Here is a 27,329-nt window from a genome sequence, read left to right on the forward strand (position 1 = left end):
CTCCCTTGTTTTCAAAGCTCAATGTTGACAGCTATGATCTATCTACTAATCACAAAGTCAGTAGTGTTTCGGCATCTGGGTTGCCAGCTCTGCCAGTCAGTGGGGAGGGGGAGGGGATACACCACTCTACAGTCATTTGAAAGTGATTGCAGTACCAGTTTTGGCCACAATCTTACATACGGTTCCTTTAAGCATTGACAATATATTTCAAATGACTCACGTTCATTCACAACAACAATAAGAGCACAACTCATGTTCATTCACAACAACAACAACAACAACAACAATAAGAAGAAGAGGAACAAGAAGAATAGTTGTTGTTCTAATGTTCTATTTTTTATGTTGGTATGAAAGTTTTGGCAGATGTACTGTAGTTGAAGTTATTGTTAAAACCATTGCTCGATTGTGTAAAACACTAGGTGTTGAAACACTAGCCCTGGGTTGACGGTTCCTGTATCTGTGTGTTCTTGCAAGAGCAGCCTACCCTTTATTGCTTCATCAGAGTTTTGGGAAGGAAAAACAGGCAGCTTAGAGGCCTAGTCTTATTTTAGCTGTAATGCAGGCAACATCAAGTATGAACACAGTTATTGTTTTATTTCACTGTTTGGGGATTGGATTGGATTGGATTGGATTTTTTCAGGGGAAAAAAATTAACTTCAGGTTAAACAAACAGTATTGGCAGAATTAGCCCAAAAAAAGAAGAAAAAAAGTTGATAATTTCTCCTTCTCACTATTGGTAACATAAACAGTCTTTAAAAGAGTCATGGCAGTGTTAAGCCTTCTGGAATAAAATAATGTGTTAAATATGAATCACCTTTCTGTCTGTCTCTCTGTTTCGTTTGTGTGTGTCACTGTGTTAGTTACTGATCAGCCTTGTGTAAACAATTGCCACATGACCTTAGTCATGTTCCTTTTAGAGAGAGAGAGAGAGAGATATAACAGTGAATGGCATAGTCTCTAGTCTGTTCATTAGTGGGGTAAACAGATAAGGAGGCAGTATGGCACTTACTTCTTGTTGTACTTTATTGGCTTTAATCACAGGAGCTTCCATAATGTCAGGTATGCTTGTTTTTAAAGTATTAAATCATTTGATTATTCAAGTTGTATTATTTTATATTTATGCATTTAGCTTACACTTTCATCCAGAGAGACTCACAGAAAACAATTGAAAGGACAGTCCTCCTGAAGAAACTTTATGAGCTGTCACCAGAAAGATCAGTGTGGTCAATGTATAAAATAACTGATTTACACAATCTACTCATTTGCATTTACAATGTAGAGGATGCATTTTTCAACCACATTTTAAGTTTAAAGTGTGTTTGGTAATGCATTTTAACAGCATCTCTCCATAAAACTTGTTGATCTAGGGGTACTATCATATAATGAGTGTACTGACACTCACCTGTCCATTAAGGGTGGGAATTACACCCTTAGCAAGGGCTTTGAGACCAACAGCTTGCTAACCTACGACTGCCCATATGGATACTACGCCCCGGTTCAAAGCCGTCGCTGCTTAGCCAGTGGAAAATGGAGACCATTACCAAAGCGCAACCTTGAGTGCAAAAGTAAGTAGTGTCCATATTGAATCATGTTTTATATGCTGTTTCCTTACTCTTTTTGGGTATCTACTAGTTTACTACTTCAGATACGTGAAATAAAATGTGAAGTGTTAATTTCCAAAAACTCTTGTTGTTATACTGAAAGTCATAAATCACCCCCTCTATTGATTTGAAGACAGTAAGCTTTCTATACTCAACTATTGTCGAGTAGTTTGAAAACAATAAGCAAATGGGACCATACAACACTCAGAAATAGTGATATGACTCAAGCCTTAAAGAGACTGAACACTGTTCATTGTCAATGTGTAGAGACAATAGCCACCCATTTTTACATTCTAAGGATTCTATGTGCTTTTACCTAATCCAAGTTCATTCAAATAACTCTGCCATTAGCTCAGTACTACATAATTCAATTATCACATGCAATTGATTTGTGTTGTTGGACTTTGGATTTTGATCGCTATGGGGATCACTATATTTATTTACCAGTGAAATATTTAGCCTTTTCTTATTTGATCATATAAATATATATTTACAGAAATATACTGCAATAATGATAGATGTGCCATGTGTAGTTTGATTTTGTCTACAACTTTCGTTAAGGATCTAGAAATAGCAACAGAATATGAAGAAATAATCTTTCTGACATAATCGTCTCCTCACAACCGTTAACTGCCCATTCTATGAATACACTGTCAAAAAAAATGGTCTCTGCCTTCATTTTACGACATATCCTCTTTTCGTCAATCTACTGTTTGGTCTACTTTTCTACCTCGTGCATGACAGAGATGAATCTGACATAAACCTCGCTTGAATAAATGAGGCAAAGATGCCACTAACTTTCAACAAAAATAAAACCCTGCAAATTTTTCTTTCACAAAAGCATCTGCTAGGCTAATAAATGTAAACATAAACACAAACAAATAAAAACACAAACTATAAATAGTAACATAAAAAAATGATAATTTTGCAGTGGTCTCTTTTCTTTTTTCAAAGCTCTTGAAGAAGCTCTTGAATGTCTTCAAGAAAACGACTATAGAAAAAGGGCCATATCTGTCAATGTATTAGCCTAATGTATCCTGAAAGTTGATCTGCTGGTATAAGCAAATGATGTATGCGTAGAGCCCTTAATAGAGGACAAGAAAGAATGACAGGAAGCAAGTGGGAGAGAGAGATGGTGTGGGATCGGGTAACCCGGGTCTCCGTGGGCAACGGATGGTATACACTCTAAAAAGTGATGTGTTGAATGACACATTTATGTGGTAGTTCAGAGACCACACATTTTTTGAGATAGTGTAACGGAGGCAGACTGAGCTAGTGTGCTAGTTGCCCGTGTAAATCCTCACAGCCCTAAGCTTAGGAATGCTTCTAACCACTGAGTTGGAAGCCTGGGCTTTTAGCTCAGTGGTTAGAGCGTTCGCCTCCAATGCTGGTGTGTGTGTCAAGGTGGCGGGTTCGATGCCCACAAGCGGCGAACGAACCGACCTTGTGACAATAGCTGAAATCTGTCTTTCACTTTTCGTCCAGTCACACAATTGGTCTGTCCATTCAACCAATTGAAATTGGTTTCTTGGTATTTTATGCCTCCAGCATTGTCTTCAAGGCAGCGCTGCCTGGAAGGCGCTATGGTTAGGCATGGGTTAAGGTTACAGTAGGTTTAGGTTTAGGATAAGGTACCTTTAAGTCGACGGTGGCAGTGCTGCCTGGAAGACTACATTGGGGACATAAAACACCATCGAGCGTGAATTTGATACAAAATCGTGTCGTCTCTAAGCTAACACACAATGTGTCATTTTAACACCCCTCCCCACCCCTCTGTTTATTTTAGAGTGATATTTGTCCTTCTTGCATTAGACATCAGTGTGGTTTGCTTCTTTCTTTCCAACAGTGGTCAAATGTCCTGATCCAATGGTTTTTGAACATGGAGAAGTCACACCACCACAAGATAGGTACTATGTGAATGACACAACAACATATGAGTGCTTTTCTGACTACAAACTGTACGGGTCTGCAACTCGTATCTGCAAAGCCAACGGAAAATGGAGCGGTAGCACACCTATATGCAGCCGTAACAGTGAGTATTTGCTTGCAGTTGTACACAGTGTCTGACAACAAATTAATGAGTATTATTTTATGGTGCCACTATACCAATAACTATAATAATAGATTTCAATGACATATCTTGATTTAAGAAGAACATATAGATGAGTAAATTTAACTAGACTGCATTTCCGGGGGGAACTGCGAAAGTGTGCTTGCCCTGGTCCGGTCACCAACGTGAGCAGACAGTGACATACGCTATGCTGAACCTGGCTTGATCCAAGCATTCTAACAGTGCCTTTCAGTGTTGGAGCAGTGGCAATACCTCAAAAGCTCTATTCAACTATTGCCTTGCACGGTTCGTTGGATTTTACCTGTGGCCTGCCTTCGAATTTAGCTTCTATGACTAAAATCAAATCAATAAAATAAAACAACAGCAGTGATTGGCTGCAAAAATAAATAATGTCACGTGTCTTGCACCTCTCAAACTGGGCTATCAGGTAACCTAGAGAAAAATGTGAAATTATGAAATATGACTAAGGCATTAAAATGCTGCTTGTTTGTCAGGATACTTTTTCACAGGTTTATTATATATTTTACTTAACTCATTGAATGTAGCTAGATACTCATGAACGCATGTCTCTTATAGCCACAATAGGAGTAATTTTAGCAACACCGTATTTTGTGTGGCCCATAACGACCCAGTGGATCATGAAAATGTGCCAAAATTCACATTCCTTGCTTGTTGTTGGCACATTAATCCCATTCAGATTGCCACTTATCTGAGATGTAAGAGTTCAGTATAGGTTTACGGTCTGGGGCAGGGATTTGACATTCTGTGACTTCTTCATTGAGGGCTTGCTTAGCAGCACTGTCCGCTTTCTCATTTCCCCTCAGACCAACATGGCCTGGGACCCAGCAAAAAACTACACTCAAGTTCTGGTTCTTTAGACGCTCTAGTTGATCAAGCTCAGCTTTGGTTGTACTTTTTTATGACATTAAAGCCTACTGGAAAGATTTTTAATTGCAATTTAATTGAATGCAATTTACTTTTACGATTAAATAGAATTAATTTATCCCTCTCACCCATAGTTTTCTATTTATTTACAAATGTACATAGGCCTACTGTATTTACATTTATACATAGTTATTCTACTGATCTTTATACTATTCATCCTGCACATAGACTTATTATTACTACTCTTATAATGTTGTTTCTGCACTACAATGACACTGTTTCCACACTGCACATAGCTGTATGTACATATCTGTTATATATTTGTCATATTGAATATCCATATTTATTCTGTTTTATTATATTCTGTTAATACACTGCATATATCTATATTATTATTTCGACTATTATAATGTTACTGCTACATCTACATACATTATTCTACTTATTGTATGAGATAACTGCTAATACACTGTACATACAGTATTTATATTTAATTCATATTACTCTAAACCACCTTCTGTAAATCAACTGTATACTACTGTCTACATTGCACTATATTTCTTAACCTGTCTCTGTATATTTCATCACCTTTCTATACTTTGCATCACATTGCATGCATACTGTAGCTACATGAATCACAGCTAAGATCCTTGGTTGCTGTGAAGGCCAGTCGTTCTAAATGGATGGTTGCTATGGCCAAAGGCCAGTTATCTCTGCCGTTGTCAAGCGGGCATATCCTAACTTTATCTTATTATGACCGCCGCTAGCGAAGCGGTCATATAGGGATTGTCAAAGTTTTATATTTTTTTATTTTTTCCCCGTCATCTACTTCCTGAATTTTTGGTCAACGATACCCGGGACACCGAACCACCGGGGCACATGAAATTTGGTGGGTATGTAGCCCCATTAGACTTTTCCCGAACCGCAAAAAAAACAGTTTTTCCTAAATAACTACCTGAACCGTGGCACTGAGGATGAAGAATCTTTTATTGTATGTTGGTCTCAAGGGCCCACATCAACCTAGCCCATAATCACTCATTTGTGATTTGCACCCCCCCGGTAAAAAATGAAAATGCGATATTATTCTGCTTTAATCGCCCCTATCTTCAGTTAAGATGTTCAGAACTGCACCAAATTTTATGAGTATGATTGACCTGGCATTCTCTGGGGGTATGCCAAGTTTCATCCATGGGGGGGTCTAAAAAAAATTAGGTTATGTGTGCATTTAGTGACTGTACACTCATTAGCCTGTAGATGGCGGTGCACACATATACACATGCACACACACACAGGCACCCACATACTATCGTTATTAGAACGGCCGATACATAATTACAAATTCAGTAGGATTAAAAGAAAGCCAAAATAAATATTCATCATCATCATCATGGCTGCATTTTCAGTATTGGCGATAAGTAGTCGTTTGTCCACTAGATGGCGCATCGTTGCAGTGAGACGTAATTTTGTTGGAAGTTAAAAGTGGGTTGGAAAAACAATGGACGCTTCCTACAAGGACTGTAATTTACCGCAGCAAACATCTAATAAGGATAGGACGATGTTCACATGAAGTGTAATTCCCATTTCTTCTTGAAGCCGAAATAAATCTGAGGATGTTTATCGGACATGCTTGGTTTTTACTGCAGGTACGTTAATCTTGTAATATCAATAAGGACCTAGGTAATGTTACCGTTAGCGTTGGTTGAGTGATGGAGGCCCATTTGATTGATTGCATTTGTAGAAAACTATAAATGCGGTTATACCAAGCAAATTGATAGCAGCACTGTTTGTATCTTTCGACTGTCATTTATTGCACGTGCTACAAAATCATTCTGTGCAATGGAAGATTTACCAACGTTACACCGGTCTGATACAGTTTTGCCTATACATGCGTGAGACTGAGACGCCTGTTTATTTTGTTTTAAGTGCGTGCAGGGTGTGAGGAGAATCGATGTGCTTTGATTCCAGCTTGGTAGTTGTAGTCTGTGAAATTAAAAAGCATGTGTGTGTGAAGTATCCAAACAATGACACCTTCATTTCATTATGGCTGCTTTAGCAACACATCTTACTAAGCTACTGTGTAGTGGGTACCATTTAGAAGTGGCTACTTCATTCGCGCTTTCCTTGACTCATGGAGCTGCGTGAATGTTATTACAACTTTTCGCCACGATATGGCAGTTTAAGTCCGCTTGATACTGTAAGGCGAAGCCATTAGTTTCAAAGGAGATTTTATTTGTGTCGCCAGCATAGCCTATTGACAATTTATGTTGTAAATAGGCCTACCTTATAATCCTACCTGTAGCTTAGGGAAGCTAACAGCTTTCTATTAGGATCTAGTTTGTTAGTTACCGTTTTGTCATAACTCCCTGATGCATTTTTGCATTTAGAATAGCCAGAACGTGTATATCTCAATCGGAAAATTAAACAATATCGGGTGCCTATGGACTAGGCTGGGTGAACCCAGCCTGATCTGCCCGCTATTTATTTTTTGATTTCTTAAAAGATTGAGCTTGGTCTGATGAAAGCCAGACTAGCCATGGACCTCAGTTACACAATGCAAGGGAACATGAATCAGCCTATATTTGCACAAACAATAACGGACAAAAGCTCTTCAACTTTGGCCCGTTAAAATGTGTATGAACAGTCTAGCTTAATGCATTTCATCAAGGCCCATTTGGACATGTCAGTTATTTGCACCACTGGTTAGATGTAAAACAGCATTTCGTTTCAGACTACTGTTACTTAATTTGTGCATTAACAATAACGTTTCAGACTACTGTTACTTAATTTGTGCATTGACAATAAAGTATTACATGAACTAAAGATGACTAAAATCTTATGTAGAAGAAGAAACATTCACAAAAAATCCATCCATCCAAAAATGACCTTTGTTTTTGATAGCTGTTGAAAACGGCATGGAACTGACAGAGATGTTTTTGTTTATAAATACATAAAAATAAATAAATAAATAACATTATGCTGATACCTTTTGCTTTTCCCAAATACAATGTAGCCTACAGGTGTAAGTGACCTTTCATCAATCCAGTTGCAATGGATGAACTGTGATGAACTGCCCTACTTGTGATTGTTTAGAGATTTTAAAGGTTTTATAACAATGCTACATCTTCTTTGGCTATTCTACAATCTATTCACCTTTTCAGCACCAGTAGGCTACTTTCTGTGCAGCCGCACACACACTCAGGCATGCCAAACAAGCATACACAAAAGTTTCAAGAGTGGGGGATGGAGTAAAATATGGAGACAAATTGAAATGTGATTTATTTTTGCGGAACGGATGTACAGGACTGAGCGGCGGTCATATTTTGTACCGCTATGCGGTACATCTAGTTTTAAACATCTCTATTTTACTTAGCCTACTTCCACACAGTGAGTCCCATTAAGAAGTGGCCACTTCATTCGCGCTTACTGTGATTCACGCAGCAACATTATTAAATTAATCTGTCACCATATGCCTATGCCAACGTTTGCAAACAGGAGAATCTTTTCATTTGATTCACAATGAAACGTTACATTTAATGTACATGTAAACAATGAGTAGGCTAGTTTTGGTTGTTGTTGGTGGTGTTACTGCATCCCTTAGTTATGCCTACAATGCAAAATTGTTCCCTCGTGATTGTTAGACGCATTTCAAAACATCGCGACGTGAAATGCCACCACAAAACATTGTTTGTGAATCGGTCTTATTAGGAGTCCTCGCTTAAGCTGTCACAGACTCAGGCGCTACTTTTAGGGCTAAAATGCTTCCTGAATTACTCTTAGTAAAAAAAAAATAGGAGTCCTAAATATATGAGTGACGAAGTTACGAGTACAAGCATCTCATATCAAATGACCATGGCATTACGCTAAGCAACATAAATCTCATAACGTTACAGCAACATCTCCTCCCTATGACCTAGCTAGCTAGCTTCTAGCCACACAAGAAATGAATGATGTTAAAATCTCCGCTTAGCATTCTAATAACAGAAGGGGCACATTTATGTGGACCACTACAACATGACTCATTATGTCTGTAACGTTAACTGTATAAAACACTTACTTTCATAAAGGAAGCACACCATCCAGCACATACACATGGAAACCAATATTTTAGGTACTTGGCCACGAACTCAAAACGTGTCTCTCTGATGCTCTGTTCTAGAATCTTTGCTCTGAAGTCTGTCCCCATTGCTAAGCAACATCAAATAAACTTAATTTTAATACTTAAAATATTTATTTATACTATTATTATTACTATAATATTTAATACTTCCAGTATTAAATGTGTACGTGTGATTACGAATGGATGTGTGTGGTTTGCAATTAGAATAAACAAGAAATAACATTTCCAATAATTTCCCATGATAAATTACATAATATTTGCACCTTCCTTCCTTGTGAAGCTCACACTAATTCCACCGCATTTAGTGAAATGTAACGTTGCCACCTAGCTTTCAGATGTAGGCTATTTAAGATTAACGTGGCATTTCCTGCTTATTCTTTTGTCAACACCATGCTTTTAGGAAAACAATCTTTTTATCATAGTTCCCTCTTCAATGAGCGATTACCAGCTCGTTTTTGTAACAGAGATAGCTGTTTATTGTCCCTAGGTTTACAGAAACACCTATTCATATTAATACGTAGCCTATGAAGTGCTGCCGACCACTGTTCATTACGGCCCAAAATGCCTTGCATGTCTTTACAACAAAACAACCCAGTAAAACCTAATTTCCCGTAAACATATGAATTTGCATACTTGTAACATTTTTAATAATACTCTCCCATCATGATATTTAACAATAAGGAAAAATTTAATTTGAATACCGTCAATGTGAAAACAACTCTATTATGTAAGCTATATATAGCTACTGTTCTCCTCGCTATTTCAGTTCTATCCCATGGCAGAGCAAGGATTTTATGATTGGGTAAGGCTGCCCAGAGACGTTGTGCATACTTGGAAGGCATTGTGATAGCAGTGCAACTGCAAATATAAAAGGTGATTGTTACCAAATATGGATGGGTGGTTTACCAAATGATGGAAACTTCTGTAATGTTTTCTTTTTTTTTTTACTCAAGCACCCTCACATTGGAGTCCCGAGTTCACATACAAAATTTGGTATCGATATGTGACCGTGTTCCTGTGATATGGACGACTTCCTGTTTCGGAGCTTCGCCGCCGATTTCGTTTGGCTGTGACGGGCAAACGCTTTCGAAAAATCAAAAATATTTTCTGTAACTTTTGTGAGGCTTGGTCCAAGGATCATGTATGTAAGTTTCGTGAAGTTCTGACCAAATTTGTGACCTGTGAAACTTTAGTTTCGCTTTCTATTCAATCCAATATGGCGGAAGAATGACAAGGGTCAGTGACATCCTTTTCAATTTCCACACTACACCGGTTCCGGCCGGACGTTCTAGAGTTGGACTGGTGGCGATATCTCAAAAGGTCTAGGAGCAGGAGCTGACGAAAAATTGGGCTTACAGGAATAAGAAAACTTAAGAAGAACAATAAGTGTGCTGCTTTCAGCAAGCACACTTAAATAAGAAAACTTAAGAAGAACAATAAGTGTGCTGCTTTGCAAGCACACTTAATAAGTCACAAATAACTTTACAACAATTGTGCAATAGCCTACTATTTGTATTAAACTGTGTACCAAACCTTGTCTGTCGACATGTTTCTTAGGAGATTATCTTTGCTGGTTTGTAAACAAAGCCACATGTAACCTACTGTATTAATGGGAACGTGCACAAATCATGAGTGGGGAGCCCAGTAGAAAAAATAAATAAATAAAAAATGCATTGTTGCTTTAATAATAAATATCACAGATAGTTCTACAACAAAATCTTTACTAAAATGTGTAATATCAGTCACATGAGGCAGCCGTGGCCTACTGGTTAGCGCTCTGGAATTGTAAACGGAGGGTTGCCCCGACCAGTAGGAACGGCTGAATTACCCTTGAGCAAGGCACCTAACCCCTCACTGCTCCCCGAGCACTGCTGTTGTTGCCGGGATTAGTGTGTGCTTCACCTCACTGTGTGCTGAGTGTGTTTCACTAATTCTCAGATTGGGATAAATGCAGAGACCAAATTTCCCTCACGGGATCAAAAGAGTATGAATACTTATATACATGGTGGATTTGCTGTAATGTTCCCTCACAGCTGACCACTGCCCAGACCCTGGGATCCCTGCTGGGTCGCGCAGGACTGGCCACATCTTCAACATCGGTGAAAAGGTCACTTACCGCTGTGAGGGTAGCTTGAAGCTCATTGGCCCGAAGGAGCGGACGTGCAAGGAGAGTGGACTGTGGAGCGGCCATGAGCCTGAGTGTCAATGTAAGCTGAGCTGACAACAACCCTGGTTGTTTTTTTTTTAAAGTGTATTTTTTATTTTTTTTTACCTTTATTGTAGAGGACACTGACGAGACTGACAGGAAGTGAGTGGGAGAGCACAGGTCCACATGGGCACTTGGGCCAGTTCTGCCACAGCGTTGTTGACAAGTTTCACAGAAGCGTGAAAAAAATCCATTGTCTCATGACAAACAAATCTTGAACCTTAAATATATTTAAGTCAGCTTTGAAAGTTAGCCACGCCGTGTGTTTGCCATTTGTTTAACCTTTTTCCGACTGTTATTGACATCTTTCCCTCAATGTTCATATACGTTCTCTTAAACTGTATGCCCCCCCCCCATGTAGTTGATTACACATATGACACGCCAGAGGAAGTATCTGAAGTGTTTGGGAGTGCCCTCAAGAGCAGCTTGACAACAGCGGAACTGGGTAAGTTCTGTCTTGTTTTAGAATTACTATTACAGTATGTCTAGTTCTGATCCAAATTTACACCAGAGATTATGTCCACCATTATGGAAGTTATCAAGTAATAAGTTCATGTATGACTATCAAGATACAAAATTGTCCTAATGTTGTATTTTATGATAGCCCGGTAAACTGAAACAGATAAGAATTTTCAGATAGGAATGAGATTCAAATGCGCTGTGAGATTCATCTAATTCCCAGGTTAATTGTATATTTATTGTGTTTTTTGTCACTATGAACTGTTGAGGATTTGTCTTCAGTGTTATGTTTATGATGGTTTGTTTAGTCGGATAATACTGTACATTTGTCTTGACTTGTGTTGAAGTATGGTTATATTCTCTTGAACAGAAACTGTAATTTCTTGCCTTGTTTTGTGAAAAGTCTGGTACTTTGATTAGACTTAGCAGATTAAGCGGCAAGGGCATTATTTGCTTGTTTTTGAAAGTCTATGTCCAAGGGAACAGCAGTAATAGCAAGACATTGCTGGGAATTCGCCTTATTCAGGCGGCAGCCATTGTGTAATTCAAAACGAGGCTACACTGCCAATACCATTAATGCATTTCGCAACCTACTGGCAAATGCATAGAACATTACAATCCTATGATTTGTGTACCCTGTAGCCTCGTTTTGGTTTACAATGGTTCGCCGCTTGCCTAAGGCGAATTACAGTCACAGAGAATTTAGAGCAAAGGGGTCACCAAACGTTTTTTCTCCGAGAGCTGTTTTCACAAAATGAACATGGCCGCATTAGCTATGTTTTCTATTAAAGGTTAAGCGATGTTGGGTAACGTCAATTCTGTTGACGTTCAAACAAAACAGAGAGCTAGCTCGTCCCTCCCTCCTCATCCCTCCCGTGCAACTGAAACTCTCCTGAAAGCGCATCTTGTTGGTGATCAGCTGGAACAGTTTGTTATGTTTCATGGTCCAGGCTGGACCAGGATGTTTTTGTTGCCATTTTTGGAGCCTGGGCTGTCCACAGAGACCTTTTTTTTTTACAGTGGGGGACAGGCAGCTAGCGGATGGTGAGGTGATGTTTGCTGTATGTGAAAAAAATGTTTGGGTAAGGCTTTTTGCACCCCTGGTACTATTAACAATGTATGCTATTCGTACCCTGGTGCAATAAGAAGTGAATTCTATTCGTACCCCGGTGCTCACAGCAATGTGTCCTATTAGTACCCCGTCTGGTACAAATATCAATGTATGCTATTCGTACCCCGGTGCACACAGCAATGTGTTCTATTAGTACCCTGTCTGGTACAATCATCAATGTATGCTATTCGTACCCCGGTGCACACAGCAATGTGTTCTATTAGTACCCTGTCTGGTACAATCATCAATGTATGCTATTCGTACCCCGGTGCACACAGCAATGTGTTCTATTAGTACCCCGTCTGGTACAAATATCAGTGTATGCTATTTGCACCCCTGTGCATTTATTCTGGCATATTGATCACACAATGTAATAATATTTTATTTTATTTTTTTTTTAAAAACAAGCAACATGTTTTTTTTTTTTTTTTCGTAACAGGGTGTGAATAGCTCAGCTGTGTAATTGACACTCTGAATAAGGTATGCTGTTTGCATCAATGTACAGTTAGAAGTGGATGCTATTCGTACCCTGGTGTTTATATTACTGCATACTATTTACACCCTGGTGCATGAACTAGCTAATTGTTGCAATCAAAACTTCTGTTTGAGAACCGATTTCTTGTTCAAATTGCGCGCCTTCTCTCCAGAGACGTTGGTACACATGCACACTCACTCTGCCAAAATGCATCACACGGGAATCAAACCCCAGTCTCCCACATGCCAGCTCTTGTCTGTGACCACTGCACTATCTGCTTCCACAAGGACACAGTGTTTGCATGTAAACTTATAGTCTAGGCCTGAACGTCATATTCACAAAATATCTGTTAACTAACAAACTGACAGTTGTATGTGTTCACTGAACCAAGATTATGAAAATAAAACATAACTTTTTAATCTAAAACTTAATCTGAACAGATATAGTGCCAAAACCTTTCAGAATTCTTCACTTTCTGCTGACGAAAAACAAATGTCCGCCATGTTTTTTGTGCACATGAGCAACGTCTTTTTGTTGTTATGTCACAGGGTATGAATAGCTCAACTGTGTGGCCAAGGCTATTCGTACCAGGGGTGTAAATAGACACTCCGAAAATGTTTTAGCTTAGAAACCACATAACATCGCTTAGAGCGCCTTTAATAGACACACAGCACACAGCTGATCTCCATTCTAAACAGCTGAATATGTCCCTATGTGTTTAAGGCCACTTTCAACTCCATTGCCGTCTTTGTTTCTAGACTGTGAAGTTGATCAGTATGTGAACAGGTCTACAAAGTGATTGTGTTATTTTATCAGATGTATGAACACTTTCTTTGAACCTTTTAGAGAGCTACTCAGAACCAGGTGGGAAGCAGCTATGGCCTACTGGTTAGCGCTTCGGACTTGTAACCGGAGGGTTGCCAGTTCAATCCCGACCAGCAGGCACGGCTGAAGTGCCCTTGAGCAAGGCACCTAACCCCTCACTGCTCCCCGAGCGCCGCTGTTGTTGCAGGCAGCTCACTGCGCCGGGATTAGTGTGTGCTTCACCTCACTGTGTGCTGAGTGAGTTTCGATAATTCACGGATTGTGATAAATGCAGATCACGGGATCAAAGGAGTATATACACTTATACTTGTACTAAGCTACTAGTTGCTCGCAAGCTACCTGTTGGTGACCCCTGATCCAGGGATAGTTGTACAGTAGCTGATCCTGAATGCAATGTTCAATGATGCATGGCATTGTATGGTTGGCATTGTATGGTTGGCATTATTTCACATCTGCTTTCTGCGGATTCATGCCAGACCCTAATGAACAGGAGGGAAAGAAAATCCGTCTGGATAAGGGTGGGAATCTCAACATCTTCATCGCCCTCGATGCATCTGACAGCATTGAGGAAGAACAATTCAAACAGTTCATAGAAATGGTGAAGAAACTGATTGACAAGGTCTGTTCCTTAGCAAGTTTTATTTCAAGCACCTACACATGAATATACTTTAGTAGGCCTATCTGTATCCAAAATGATAAACAAATAAGCTTTTTTTGTGATTATGGATGGATCATTATACATGGGATTAAACCTGACCATATTGCGTTTATAATTTTTTCGGTGTATACTGTATAGTTACAGTGTATTTTTTGTATGTCGTTTTTTTTCAGGATCTCATCACAGGGACTCATCACATTGTGTTTTCATCTTACAGATCAGCTACTATGAAGTGACGCCCAATTATGACATTTTGATATTTGCCACAAAGGTTACGACAATTGTTGACATAAAAAATTACTACACAGGCAATGCAAAAAGCCTGGCAGATGTCATGAAGGATTTGGACGATTTTAAGTTTGGTGGTAAGCAGGCTTTGTTTGTTCATTGACCACATGCATATGATCAAAGATCCTTTACAACAATAGACCAAGTGAAAAGAGTATATATACTTACTTACTTATACTTATATAAATTCCATTTGTACTCTCTGAAGTCCCCATTCATCAGCTAACAATGAAGCCAAGCTACCCCCGACACACACACACACACACTCTCTCTCTCTCTCTCTCTCTCTCTCTCTCTCTCTCTCTCTCTAACTTGTACAGTCTGTGTCTGTCGACAACAAAATTTGTGACTTGCATGACATTTTTGTCTTCCATGCCAATTTTTTTTTTCATGACACTGTCCCTTCAACACTTGTCTCTCTCTGTACAACACAATTTTATAATATGTATAGACACATCAAGATTCTTCAGAGTAAATTCTATTTCATAAACTGGCTATATTATTCATTTTGACAGAAAAAGAAAACGATTCTGGAACTAACATTGGAGCAGCCTTTGTAAAGATATATGAGGATATGAGTTTCATAAATACACGAAATAAGAAGCAGTTTTTGAACAGCAGCAATATAATCATCATGTTTACTGATGGTAAAATAAATATTTATTCTCCAACATAAAAATGTTCTTCGCAAATACATATCAATATATGTTTGAATAAGAATATGTTTTTCTGTGTGTATACTGTACATATGTCGGTGAGTGCGGTGAGTGTTCACTTATGTAGTTATTCTGTTTTTCAAGGCGAATCCAACATGGGCGTAGATCCAAAACGTCCCGTGAATGAGATCAAAAATTTTGTGTACAGAAATAACAAAGAGGAGCGTCAGAAATTTCTAGGTGAGGCACCCTCTCTCTAAGGAAATATCTTTCTCTCTCTCTCGCTCTCTCTCTTTCTCTCTCTCTCTTCCCCCCTCTCTCTCTTTCTCTTTTGCTCTCTCTCTCTCTCTCTCTCTCTCTCTGTCTCTCTCACACACACACACACATATATGCACAAACACACAAACACAAACACAAACACATACATAACAGAAGAACAACTTGGGGCCAAATTTTCGATTTGCACGTAAATTATGCGTAAGCCCTTTTTTACACGCTTCCAGTTTCGTATTTTTTAGTTACGCACATTCTCCCATCCCTGCTTCTGTTACATCGACAGCGCGCAAGTTCAAAATCAAGGCGGCCTTATGAAAGAGGTGTGATTTATTTTAAATAGAGCCAGGCTGATCCACCACCTCATTCATTTAGGTTGATATGAAAACATGGAAAGTGGACTTTCACATTGACCTTCAACATACCTAGAGATTGGGATGATTTATTTCAGATAGCCTAATAGCTGGTTTGATTTGCATTAAGAGATGATCTTAAGGAAAGTACCCCATGCTAATCGTGAGTTATGGTAAAGGGTATGTGATGATGTGGTGTTTTTTTTATATTGTTAATTTCAAAGGCCAAGGGAACTTTAACAGGATGTATAGTATCCTGGATCTATAAAATAACTGGCCTGGCGCAGTCTGGTGCGCACTGACGAGCACAAACTCGATGAGAGGGTGCTCGGTGGTAGTGGGGGAGGGGCATGAGAGTTGTAAACATAAATTTTGGCTAAGTCCCCTCAATCTGTCAGACATGCCAACTGCAGCTTTAAATGAAGGGCAGAATGTGCGCAGGCTGAAAGGCGCTTAGTTTTTTGACTCATGCACCCTTATGCACATGGGAGAATTTGCCCCATAGTGCAAAGAAACACATAGTGCAGTTAGATTACCTAAGAATTATACACCTTCTAGATTGGATTTTTCAATTATCTATCTATCTATCTATCTATCTATCTATCTATCTATATATCTATCTATCTATAGTATCTATCTATCTATATCTATCTACAGTATCTAGTTCAGTTCAGATATCTTTATTAGTCCCCGAGAGGCAATTCGGTTTACAGCCAACCCATCCATTAAGGGGTTTAAAGTTAAAAGTTCTATCTATCTATCTATCTATCTATCTATCTATCTATCTATCTGGTGTTTTGGGCACCCTGAATTTTTCAACACAAGTTGCCATTCTGTTTTCCACAGATATATACATGTTTGGATTGAGAGCCGACGATAAGGAGTTGCTGAATGAATACGCAACACTTGACAATGAAGGAAAACATGTGTTTGTGTTGGATGGTGTGGAAAAGCTCCATCAAATCTTTGATGACATGATTGGTATGACTTTCCTTGCCAGAATACATGTTCTTGTCTAGGTAACATAATGGAAACATGAGTCAGTACAGGGCTATGCATTGAGCGCACAATCAAATCAACAGCTTTTAGTTTAGTCCAGTGGTTCTTAAACTTTTTGTCTGGCGACCCCCCAAAAAACATTGAACATGTCTCGCGACCCCCTTCTCTCTAACCAGTGGAACTTGGTTTTGAAATTAAATGTTGTGAGATGGGCATTGGACACAGAGGCGGAAAATGTCTTCTCTCATATAGGCTATGTCAACATCAAAGGCATTATGTCAATGGCAGCCTTTGACTAAAAAATGTTAAAAAATCGTTCTCTTTGAGAACCACTGGTTTGGTCACAAATTTGTTTAAATAAATACTGAACATTATAACATTAATGGAGCAGAGACACATTCCTGGTGTATTAGATCGAATTCCTTTAAAGGAAAACACCAATTTTTGAGGAAATTACCTTATTTTGCGTCTACCCCAGAGTGAGATTCAAGGATACATATCTTTCTCTTCTCTGGCCGTGGCCTGCAATAATTCAGTCTGAAACGGTTAGCCTAGCTTAGCATACTTCACTACCCTGGAAATACAGAGTTCTCGCGAGAGCACAATTTGAATTGTGCCCGCAAGATACTCTGGCCACGAGCAATCATCCAAATTTCTTCTATCTCTCGAGCGAGAGGGACCAATCAAATCGGTGTAGGCGGGACAAAGGCGAGCTACACTGATGACTGACACTGATGAATTGTTGTGATTGGTCGTAGCGTTATCCAACTGCGTGCAGTGAGAGTTTCAAATGCATGCTTGGTGCCGCCCCTCGAATTGGGCCATTTTCATTACTCGTGGACAGACCCTTAATCTGAAAGATTCCAGGGTCTGGTTTACCAGGCTAATACTTCACTGGAAGTGGGTTGCAACACCCTACAGCATCCTTTAGCCCACTTTACAGTAACTTTAACCCACAAGTTGGTGTGTTCCATTAAGCTCTGTGTTCCTTATGAATCGAGCAGCAAATGTTGTTGTCATTTTGTGCGCCCACCTGACCTGACTGTGTAGTCTTCTGCATGTAGATGAGAGCACCAGTGTGGGTTTGTGTGGACTCCACAAGGACTACAACTATAAGGATGACAGAGAGTCCACCATACGTCAGCAACAGCCTTGGCTGGCAACGATCACTGTCAATGTTAGTACATTTTTTGAAAAATATAATCATAATCATGTACTGTACACTCCTGATGGCTGGACTGCACTACTTTAGAGGGAATGATTAGTTCTACCAGAAAGACTCAGTAGACAGAATAGAATCAGTTAACAATTTAATGAGTAAAGGAACAGCTTGGATACAAGCATGATAGAGTCCTGAATAGGTAACGGTCTTTGGCGTAGGCCCGTCCTCGGATCCGTCCAGCAATGGCCGGATCTCGTCTCCCGCCGATGGATGAAGGCAGGGGGGGGAGCCCACCCCCACGACGCGAGGGGGACCAACTGGTGGCGGTGGCTGAAGGAAGATGATGTGGCAGGCAGACCATGCCCGATTGACGTGGACTGCTGGCAGAGGTGGCTGGAGGGGAGGTGGAGGGGACGTCAAGGTCAGCGTACTGAGAAGCAGAAGCAGTGTTAGGTGGTACATATTTAAAGAGCCCACTGAATTCCTATAGGCTAGCGCTGATCGAATGAGTGATAGATCAGATTGCGGGGCTTTCCCGAAAGTAGGCAGTTAAGATTGGCTCCGTGTAAGCATGGGAGGAGTAAGGCTACACTACGAGTCTTCCTAGTAGAACTTTCGCTGAAGCTATCATTTCTGTGTTATTTGCTGTGTTCTGTGTTAATCTTAATTGCCGTTTCACTTGTTTGACCCTCTGTTCTCCCTTCAGCATGCAGATGGACTTCCATCCAAATGTCTGGGCTCTCTTGTCACCCCCCGCTTCATCCTAACAGCTGCCCACTGTTTCAAGTTTGGAGACGCAAGCCACGGGATTTCTGTTGATATTAAAGATGGACAAACCACAGGTACCTCATACACTCGATATGCATTCATATTTATTATCATACATTCATATATTCCATGCATATTTAAATGCAATATGCATGGAATTTATTATATTTATTGGTTACTTGACGGGTGAATAGATAACACATTCATTCAACCGTACATAAATGCTATATAATATATTTAGGAAGCAACCTTCATGCATGCTGTAAGTGATTTTCTTCAAAATAAGAATACCCTTTTGCGGTTGTATTGTCGACCCTCTGTAATGCAAACTTCTGTTCTGTTGTAACCCGTTGTAACCCATTGTGATGACATCTTAGGGTTTCCATAGTTACTTTTTAGATTTGTGTGTGCATGTTTACTGGACACATTTAAGAAAGTCTAGTAAGTCTTCTGATTTACTTGAACATGCCCATGACATTTTCTGTTTTATTTTGATACACAAAAAAGAAATTAAAAGAAATTAAATAGAGATATAAAAATAGCATCAAAAGGAAAGGGCCAAGCCATGGCATTTTTACAACACTTTTTCAGTTTCAGAAAATTCAATTGTGACTAGGGAATTTTCATTTGAGAGAAAAAAACATAGTATTTTTTTTCATGAAGCATTGATTATATTATGAAGCATTCGTGTATGATTTTATTTGTGCTATGCTATGCACCCACCCATGAAGTAAAATGCTATCCATTTATCTTCTAAAAGTTCATTAAGTATATGTCAACAATTATTACACCTTTTTCTACTTATGCTCATGTCTGGCCTTTATTACACTCATTTTATTGTTTTGTGTCCTTAGTCCATAAGGTGAAGAGGTACATTCCTCATCCAAACTATAATTCCACACTCAAGAAAGATGCCGGGATACCAGAGTTTTTTGACTTTGATGTGGCACTTATCGAACTTCAGAAAGATGTTAAGATATCTGTCGAAGCAAGGTTAGTTGTTATGCCCCTCCCCTTGCAGTATATCTATACTCTTTGATTATTCTTCTGACCGTATGTTGAGGCAATTATAACAACAACACCAATAATAATAATAACAATAATAAATATAGCCGCAAGCGGCAATGGCGGGCCCGAGCACCTGCGGGCCGCAACCCGTGACATGTCGGAATCCAACAAAGCACCGACGTGGTGCGTTTGTGAAATGTACATATTTGATGCATGTGCTATTTGCTTTTGTATTTTATTTTCTGCCACATTTACTCGCTTGGCCAGGTGGGGGCGTAATGCAAGGCAGGCCCATTTGGTGTCATCATAATCATAATATATTAACCTGAGAAATTTCAGACCATTCATTTTCAGCAAAGAACATTTCTGATACACTTTTTGGTTGGCCAGATGGTGGCGCTATGTTAGGCATTGAAATTACACATGTGAATATCATCACAATAATGATATCCAAAATGTTTGTACACTTTCAGATCAATCACTTAAGGCATTGTCCATTTCTGGCACATTTCCTGCTTGACCAGGTGGTGGCGCTATGCCAGACAGGCCCATTGGGTGTCTGGATATCATCATAATCATAATATCTATTAACCTGAAAAGTTTCAGACCATTTATTCAAAGCATAGAGCATTTCTGGCACATTTCCTGCTTGGCCAGATGGTGGCGCTATGCTAGGCCTGTGAATTATGCATGTGAATATCATCACAATAATGATATCCAATATTTTATAAAGTTTCAGATCAATCACTTAAGGCATTGTCCATTTTTGGCACATTTCCTGCTTGGCCAGGTGGTGGCGCTATGCCAGGCAGGCCCATTGGGTGTCTGGATATCATCATAATCATGATATCTATTAACCTGAGAAGTTTCAGACCATTCATTCAATGCACTGTGATTTATGACACATTTCCTCTTTATGTGGTGAGATATTAAAATCATATCAAATATATAACATATCAAAAATCCCTTCACAATTTAACATCAGCGACATCTTGGCATAATGTTTGCCAAATTTCACATGAATCTGACAAACCGTCTAGGAGGAGTATGTTCAAATTGATCATGTGAAATCAGCATAATTGCCATTCTTTCTGTTGCCAGTTGGTGGCGCTATGCCAAACATGCATTATGGGCATGTGAATATTATCATTAACATGGTATTCAATGACCTGAAATTTTAAACATTTCAAGCCATGTACGATGAATTATGACACATTTACTGTTTGTGTCGAAGGGTATTAAAATTCATAATTTCGCCATTTCGTCAAATTACAACATATCAAAAAAAGGCTTCACAATTTATAATCAGGAACATCTCGGTGTCATGTATACCAACTTTGACATGAATCGGATCAACCGTCTAGGAGGAGTATGTTAAAATTGATCATGTCCACAACGCACAAATTCTCAATTACCTCACTTCCTGTGGGCGTGGCTAATGGCATGTTAATACAAAAAGTTGTTTGTTTTGGGAGTTACATACACCCACCAAATTTGGTGTGTGTATCTAAAACTATATGCCAACCACAAGTCACAGTGACATAAGGGGGCGCTATGGAGTTCCTGGGCAACGCCCGGTGCCAAGCTTTTATCCTTGTCTATTCACTGTATAACTTGATGTGTGCGCCAAATTTCATGCATTTTCACCCATGGGAAGAACCTCTTTTGGCATCATGATTCATCACATATTTCATCACATATTAGTCTGCACAAAATCCCAAATGCCTCACTTCCTGTTGGGCGTGGCTAATGCATTGTACATACGAAAGTCGTTCATCTTGGGGAGATACAGACACCTACCAAATTTGGTGTGTGTAGCTGAAAGCATATGCCCACCACGGGATCAGTCATATAAGGGGGCGTAAGGGGGCGCTAGCGAGTGTCTGGGCCATACCCGGGGCCAAGCTTTTTTACCTAGCTGCTTTGTGTGACCTGTTGTGTGTGCCAAATTTCAAGACTTTTCGATTATGTTAACCACCTCAAAATATTTGCCAACCACGGGATCAGTCACCTAAGGGGGCGCTAGCGAGTCCCTGGGCCACGCCCGGGGTCAAGCTCTTGTACCTAACTGCGATGCGTGACACCTGACGTGTGTGCCAAATTTCAAGAATTTTCGACCATGTTAACTACCTCAAAAACAGGAAAGCAAAAAAGTAGAATAACAATAATAATAATAAATATAACCGCAAGCGGTGATTTACGGGGTCCGAGCAAAACGAACATGAGGTAACATAGCTTTTTAGTTTTACATATGCTTTGATTGTTTGGGCCCAATTGTTCAAAAGAAACGTGATTGGATTTCGGTTATCGGATTTCAGTTACCGGATTTCGGCTATCGGATTGGATCAAATCTTGAAAATGGCTTGTTCAAAGGGAAACAAGGATCCTGAAATTGGATTAGATCACATAATCTATTCTTGGTTTTGATCTGGATAAAACCTTCACTTTGTGTTCAAAACTTTTGAGTTGGATTGGAATAAATTTGATGCATAAGATTAGGATTACCCTGTGCTGTAACGTTATAGTGTGCTAACCTCCACAACCTAATAGTATTCTAACAATACCCTATTCTAGTGTGCTAACCTCCACAACCCAACAGTATTCTAACAGTAGTATTCTAGTGCGCTAATCTCCACAACTCAATAGTATTTTAACAATACTCTATTCTACAGGACTATGCATTTGTCATGGATAAGATGAAGCGTCTGTTAATGGAAGGCAGTGTTTCCCACAGAATGGAAATGTATTTGTGGTGGTAGGTGAAGGGGGGTGGGGGTGGGTTCTGTGTTGAAGTCAATAAGATGAACAGTCTATAATTATGCAGTTATACTTGCATTGCACGACAAGTCCTGACAAGTAGCTGTAACGTTATCCACAACCCAACAGTATTCTTAACAGTATTCTATTCTAGTATGCTAACCTCCACAACCCAGCTGAAGGAACTGTAGGGGGCGATGTGGGTCGAGGTAGAGTGAGTGTGTGGCGAGCAGGCAGAGCCTCGGGTCAGAAGGCTCAATGGTATGAAGTGATGACACGGAGATGGCAGGTTTTGATTGCAACACAAGTGAACTTTATTTGAGTTTCAATTCATCTGTTCTTTTGTTCTTTACTTGTATGTGTGCTGCATCAAAGAGCAAACAAACAGAAAATGGAGTAATCAGTGAAATGGGGTAAAATCAGTACAGATCCAAACTCAGAAACAAACCAATTGGCATTTGAACAATAAACTGAAATCATATGGCTATATAAGGTACAACTAAACAATACTTGACATCCCAAGTCAACCAACATCACCTAATCATCTCTCACATGGGACTCCAACACACCAAACCAACAAACAAAGACCTTAACTTTACACATGATGGCAGAGCTACTCTACAAACTGATTAACATCACAAAAGTCATAGTGAGGGTCATTAAAGTGATGACTTACGTTAACTTAAAGACGCACACAAAGCAGGACACACTGGAGTGCTGGGTTGAGATGAACAAAAAAAGGAACTGAGGGCGAGCAAACAATTTATCCTGGTCTGAGCCCCCTGCTCCGAGCTACAGGGTTTCCCAGCAGGTAAACTGGGTGTGGTTAGGTGGCAGAGCCAAACAATCCTGCAATTTCTCCACAGCACTTTCACCACAAGCCCTCCTTACACTGACAGACTTTGGAAAGATTTGCAAAAGATTTGGAAAAAGATTTTTTGAAAGACTACAGTCTCAGACCCTCTCACATCTAAAGACAAGTAATAGAGTTTTAAGTCACAGACTATGATTTTGCAATGACTAGGGATCTTGCAGGGTCACTATTTACAAGACTGCAACACGATTCCTTTAAATTATTACCCATCGTGCAATAAATAAACAGGAACTGAAAATTATAGCCTACTAAACTCAAAGTCGTATTTTTCGTTTTTCTGCAGCATTGTTTCATCGCGTGACATCCTTAACCGATACAGAGTTGTTCTGTCAAGTGGAAGAGCCGACTAAATATGTATAAGAAATGACAAATATTATAAGAATAACAAATAATTATAGGCTACAGCTGTGTCGGAGTCAATAACATAAACAGCCTATAATTATACAGTTACACTTGCCTTGCACTACAAGTCCATATTGACAAGTAGCTGTAATGTTATAGTGTGTTAACCTCCACAACCCAACAGCATTCTATTGTAGTATGCTAACACTAATGCTTCAAGTGGGATTTGAACTCTCAACCTAAGGATCACCAGTACAAGGCATTATCCCACTGAGCCACTGTCAATCCTACATGTTGGCCAGTCACATTCACATGGTGAAAATGTGTATTGGTAAACACACAACAAGAAAAACTCCAAGCATACATTTGACAATAAAATGAAGGGCTTTCCTAAAAGAGTACACCTGAAAACGTTTTGAAATTCTGGGGCAATAAGACATTTGTAGAGAAGAATACTAATGGATGAAATATAAATATGATAGACTTTATGATGAAGGAAAAATAGTAAACAAAAAAAGTTCCCTGAATGTCATAGAGTGTCTCGGCATTGTGATTCTTGGCAACTGATGAGTGTGAATGTTGATTGGCTGATGTCATTCAGGTGCTGTTCAATGGTGTGAATCTTAAATGACCAATAGCATGTGCAGCTTGATCATAAAGTTCTAACAGGGATTCGAACACTCAACCTAAGAAACACCAGTACAAGGCATTATCCCACTGAGCCACTAACAATCATACACATTGGGCAGTCACATTCACATGGTGAAAATGTGTGTTGGTAAACACACAAGAAAAAACTCAAACATACATTTGACAATAAAATGAAGGGCTTTCCTAAAAGAGTACACCTGAAATCTTTTTGAAATTTTGGGGCAATTAGACATTTGTAGAGAAGAACACTAATGAATGAAATATAAATATGATAGACTTAATGATGAAGGAAAAATAGTGAACAAAGAAGTTCCCCTAAATGTCAGAGTGTCTCGGCATTCTGATTCTTGGCAACTAATGACTGTGTATGTTGATTGCCTGATGTCATTCAGGTGCTGTTCAATGGTGTGAATCTTCAATAACCAATAGCATTCGAGCTAGAGCCTAAAGCACTACCAGGGATTCGAACTCTCAACCTAAAAAACATCAGCACTAGGCATTATCCCACTGAGCCACTGACAATCCTACATAATTGGCAGTCACATTCACATGGTGAAAATGTGTGTTGGCAAACACACAACATCAAGAAAAATTCTAGCATACATTTGACAATAGAATTATGGGCTTTATAAAAAAAAGAGTACAGATCTGAAAATGTGCACTGTTAATGGTATCCACATAATGATGGTTGTATGGTTGTTCTCCAAGGAAAAAAAAATACTCATATAGGAATATAGGTGATATAGGAGAAATGGGCTGAGTGGTCGAACTTTATTGGTCTATATCTCTGAAATGGAAAAACATATCAAATTCTTTTTGATAACTTTTGTGAGGCTTTGTCTAAACATTGTCTGTGAGAATTTTGGTGAAGATTTGATAATTTTTGAAGTCTGTAAAACTTTTTTATGATGTTTGGCTTTTCTCTGAAATTGTGGCAAAAGTAAACATTTTTTAGAGCATAAGACCAGGGTGAAAAAGATGCATCTGAATGTAGAGATTAATATGATGAAAAGAATTTTGAGTCTAGGTCAATCTGGTAAGGAGAAATAAGCATTTTTGACAAGAGCGCCACCTTTAGGTGCAGTACCCCAAATTTTGGGTTATGGGTAGTGGGGGGTACTGGTAACAATACTTGAAAATGTGAAGTTTCTAGGACTTACGGTTTATAGGAATATAGGTGATCTAGGAAAAATGGCCTAAGTGGTCTAACTTTATTGGCCTATATCTCTGAAATGGAACAAAATATCAAAATTCTGACATGAAAGAATTTTGAGTCTAGGTCAATCTGGTAAGGAGAAATTAGCATAATTAACTTTTTTTTCCAACAGCGCCACCTTTGGGTGCAGTACCCCAAATTTTGGGTTATGGGCAGCGGGGGGTACTGGTAACCATACCTGAAAATTTGAAGAGTTTTGGAGTTACGGTTTAGGCTGCAGTATGACTTTTACAGAATTTTGGCCAAAAATGAACGGTACAGAAACAATAGGGGTCCTGCAGCTACGCTGCTCGGACCCCTAATAATAATAAATATAATAAATGAGATTTATGTAGCAGTGAAAGAAAGATCTGAGAAAGATCTCAAAGCGCTTCGCAAGTGGGCCACTGAATAAAGTTAGGCCACGTTTATAAGTAGCAGGGCATTCTGAGAAACGGATATTTTCCCCTCCTTCGTTTTTAAAAATAATTCCGTTCAAACAGCGAAGGGTGTTGCGAACACGTTGAACAAACAGATGGCCAATCAGAGATTTAAAACAAACTTCAATTTAATTTCACTTATAATGCGCCAAAACATTACACATGTCTCATGGTGCTTTACAGAGTGTTAAACATTCCGAGAGAGCCCATGAGTAACAGGGGCAAGGAAAAACTCCTAGAGATACATATAGGAAGAAACCTCGAGCAGATCGTTACAGGGCAGTAAGGTCTGTATACATGATAAATGAATAGGTTAGTTACTGTAGGTGTAGAGAATACGACATGGTGTTTAAAGCCACCTGAGGTATATGTTACAAAGAGGTAAGATGGTTACATATTCAGTATGATAATGCATGAATCCTATTTAGTGTCAGAAAGTTCAAATAGTCCAGTGTAGGGAATTAATTGTCCATACGGATTAGGAGTTGTCGTAGGGCAAATAGTGGGTTGCTAGGCTGTGCGGCGCCAGGAATCCGGGCAAGGGGACAGCAACAGGCGATGGTAGGGCAGTCTTAGGGAGGGCCAAACACAAGGATGGCTGATGACTGGTAATGGTTTACCTCACAAGTGAGATAAAAGGGGTTGTACGGCGTGACATGAAGTTCAGGACAGCGCTACAGCGGTATGGTGAAGGGTAGTCAGCACCAGTGCAGGTATGGTCAGTGGCCACCATGGCATGCATGACTGGGGTGCCAGTCACACGAGGACACAGCAGGGTGGTCCATTCCAAAAAAAAACCTGAGGTGGTTGAAGTTCCACACTGCACCATACCTAACTATGGGAAACACTAAAGAGGTATGTTTTAAGTCTAGAAAAATAGGGAGGGTGTCTGCTAATTGAATTAAGGGAGGGAGATTATTCCAGAGGAGGGGTGCGCGGTAGCAGAAAGCTTGGCCTCCTACTGTAATTTCTTGGGACTACAAGAAGCCCAGTATTCTGTGATCGTAGGGGTCTAGGTTGGTTATATGGAACTAGAAGATCTTTAATATATTCAGGTGCCCAGCCAATTATGGCTTTGTACTGTATGTTAGAAGTAATATTTTGAAGTCAATGCGACTAACAAGGGAACATCACCTCACAATGCAATTGTGAAAC

At 39.5% G+C, this 27,329-nt stretch overlaps 1 protein-coding gene across 1 annotated transcript in view; it reads left to right on the top strand.

Annotated features, from left to right (window-relative positions):
* Positions 1-955: 955 nt before the first annotated feature.
* cfbl (complement factor b, like) overlaps positions 956-27,329 on the top strand; it is a 30,926-nt gene continuing 4,552 nt past the window's right edge. Inside the window, exons 1-13 of the mRNA XM_048233712.1 lie at positions 956-1,059; positions 1,368-1,565; positions 3,448-3,633; positions 10,708-10,881; positions 11,242-11,325; positions 14,227-14,369; positions 14,626-14,773; positions 15,212-15,343; positions 15,497-15,592; positions 16,825-16,959; positions 18,042-18,154; positions 18,846-18,981; positions 19,762-19,900. Coding sequence (XP_048089669.1) covers positions 999-1,059; positions 1,368-1,565; positions 3,448-3,633; positions 10,708-10,881; positions 11,242-11,325; positions 14,227-14,369; positions 14,626-14,773; positions 15,212-15,343; positions 15,497-15,592; positions 16,825-16,959; positions 18,042-18,154; positions 18,846-18,981; positions 19,762-19,900 — 1,745 coding nt within the window. The 5' untranslated portion in view covers positions 956-998. The remainder of the gene's footprint in view (positions 1,060-1,367; positions 1,566-3,447; positions 3,634-10,707; positions 10,882-11,241; positions 11,326-14,226; positions 14,370-14,625; positions 14,774-15,211; positions 15,344-15,496; positions 15,593-16,824; positions 16,960-18,041; positions 18,155-18,845; positions 18,982-19,761; positions 19,901-27,329) is intronic.

The sequence above is a fragment of the Alosa alosa genome, chromosome 22, assembly GCF_017589495.1.
Source record: "Alosa alosa isolate M-15738 ecotype Scorff River chromosome 22, AALO_Geno_1.1, whole genome shotgun sequence".
NCBI classification, from domain to species: Eukaryota; Metazoa; Chordata; class Actinopteri; order Clupeiformes; family Clupeidae; genus Alosa; species Alosa alosa.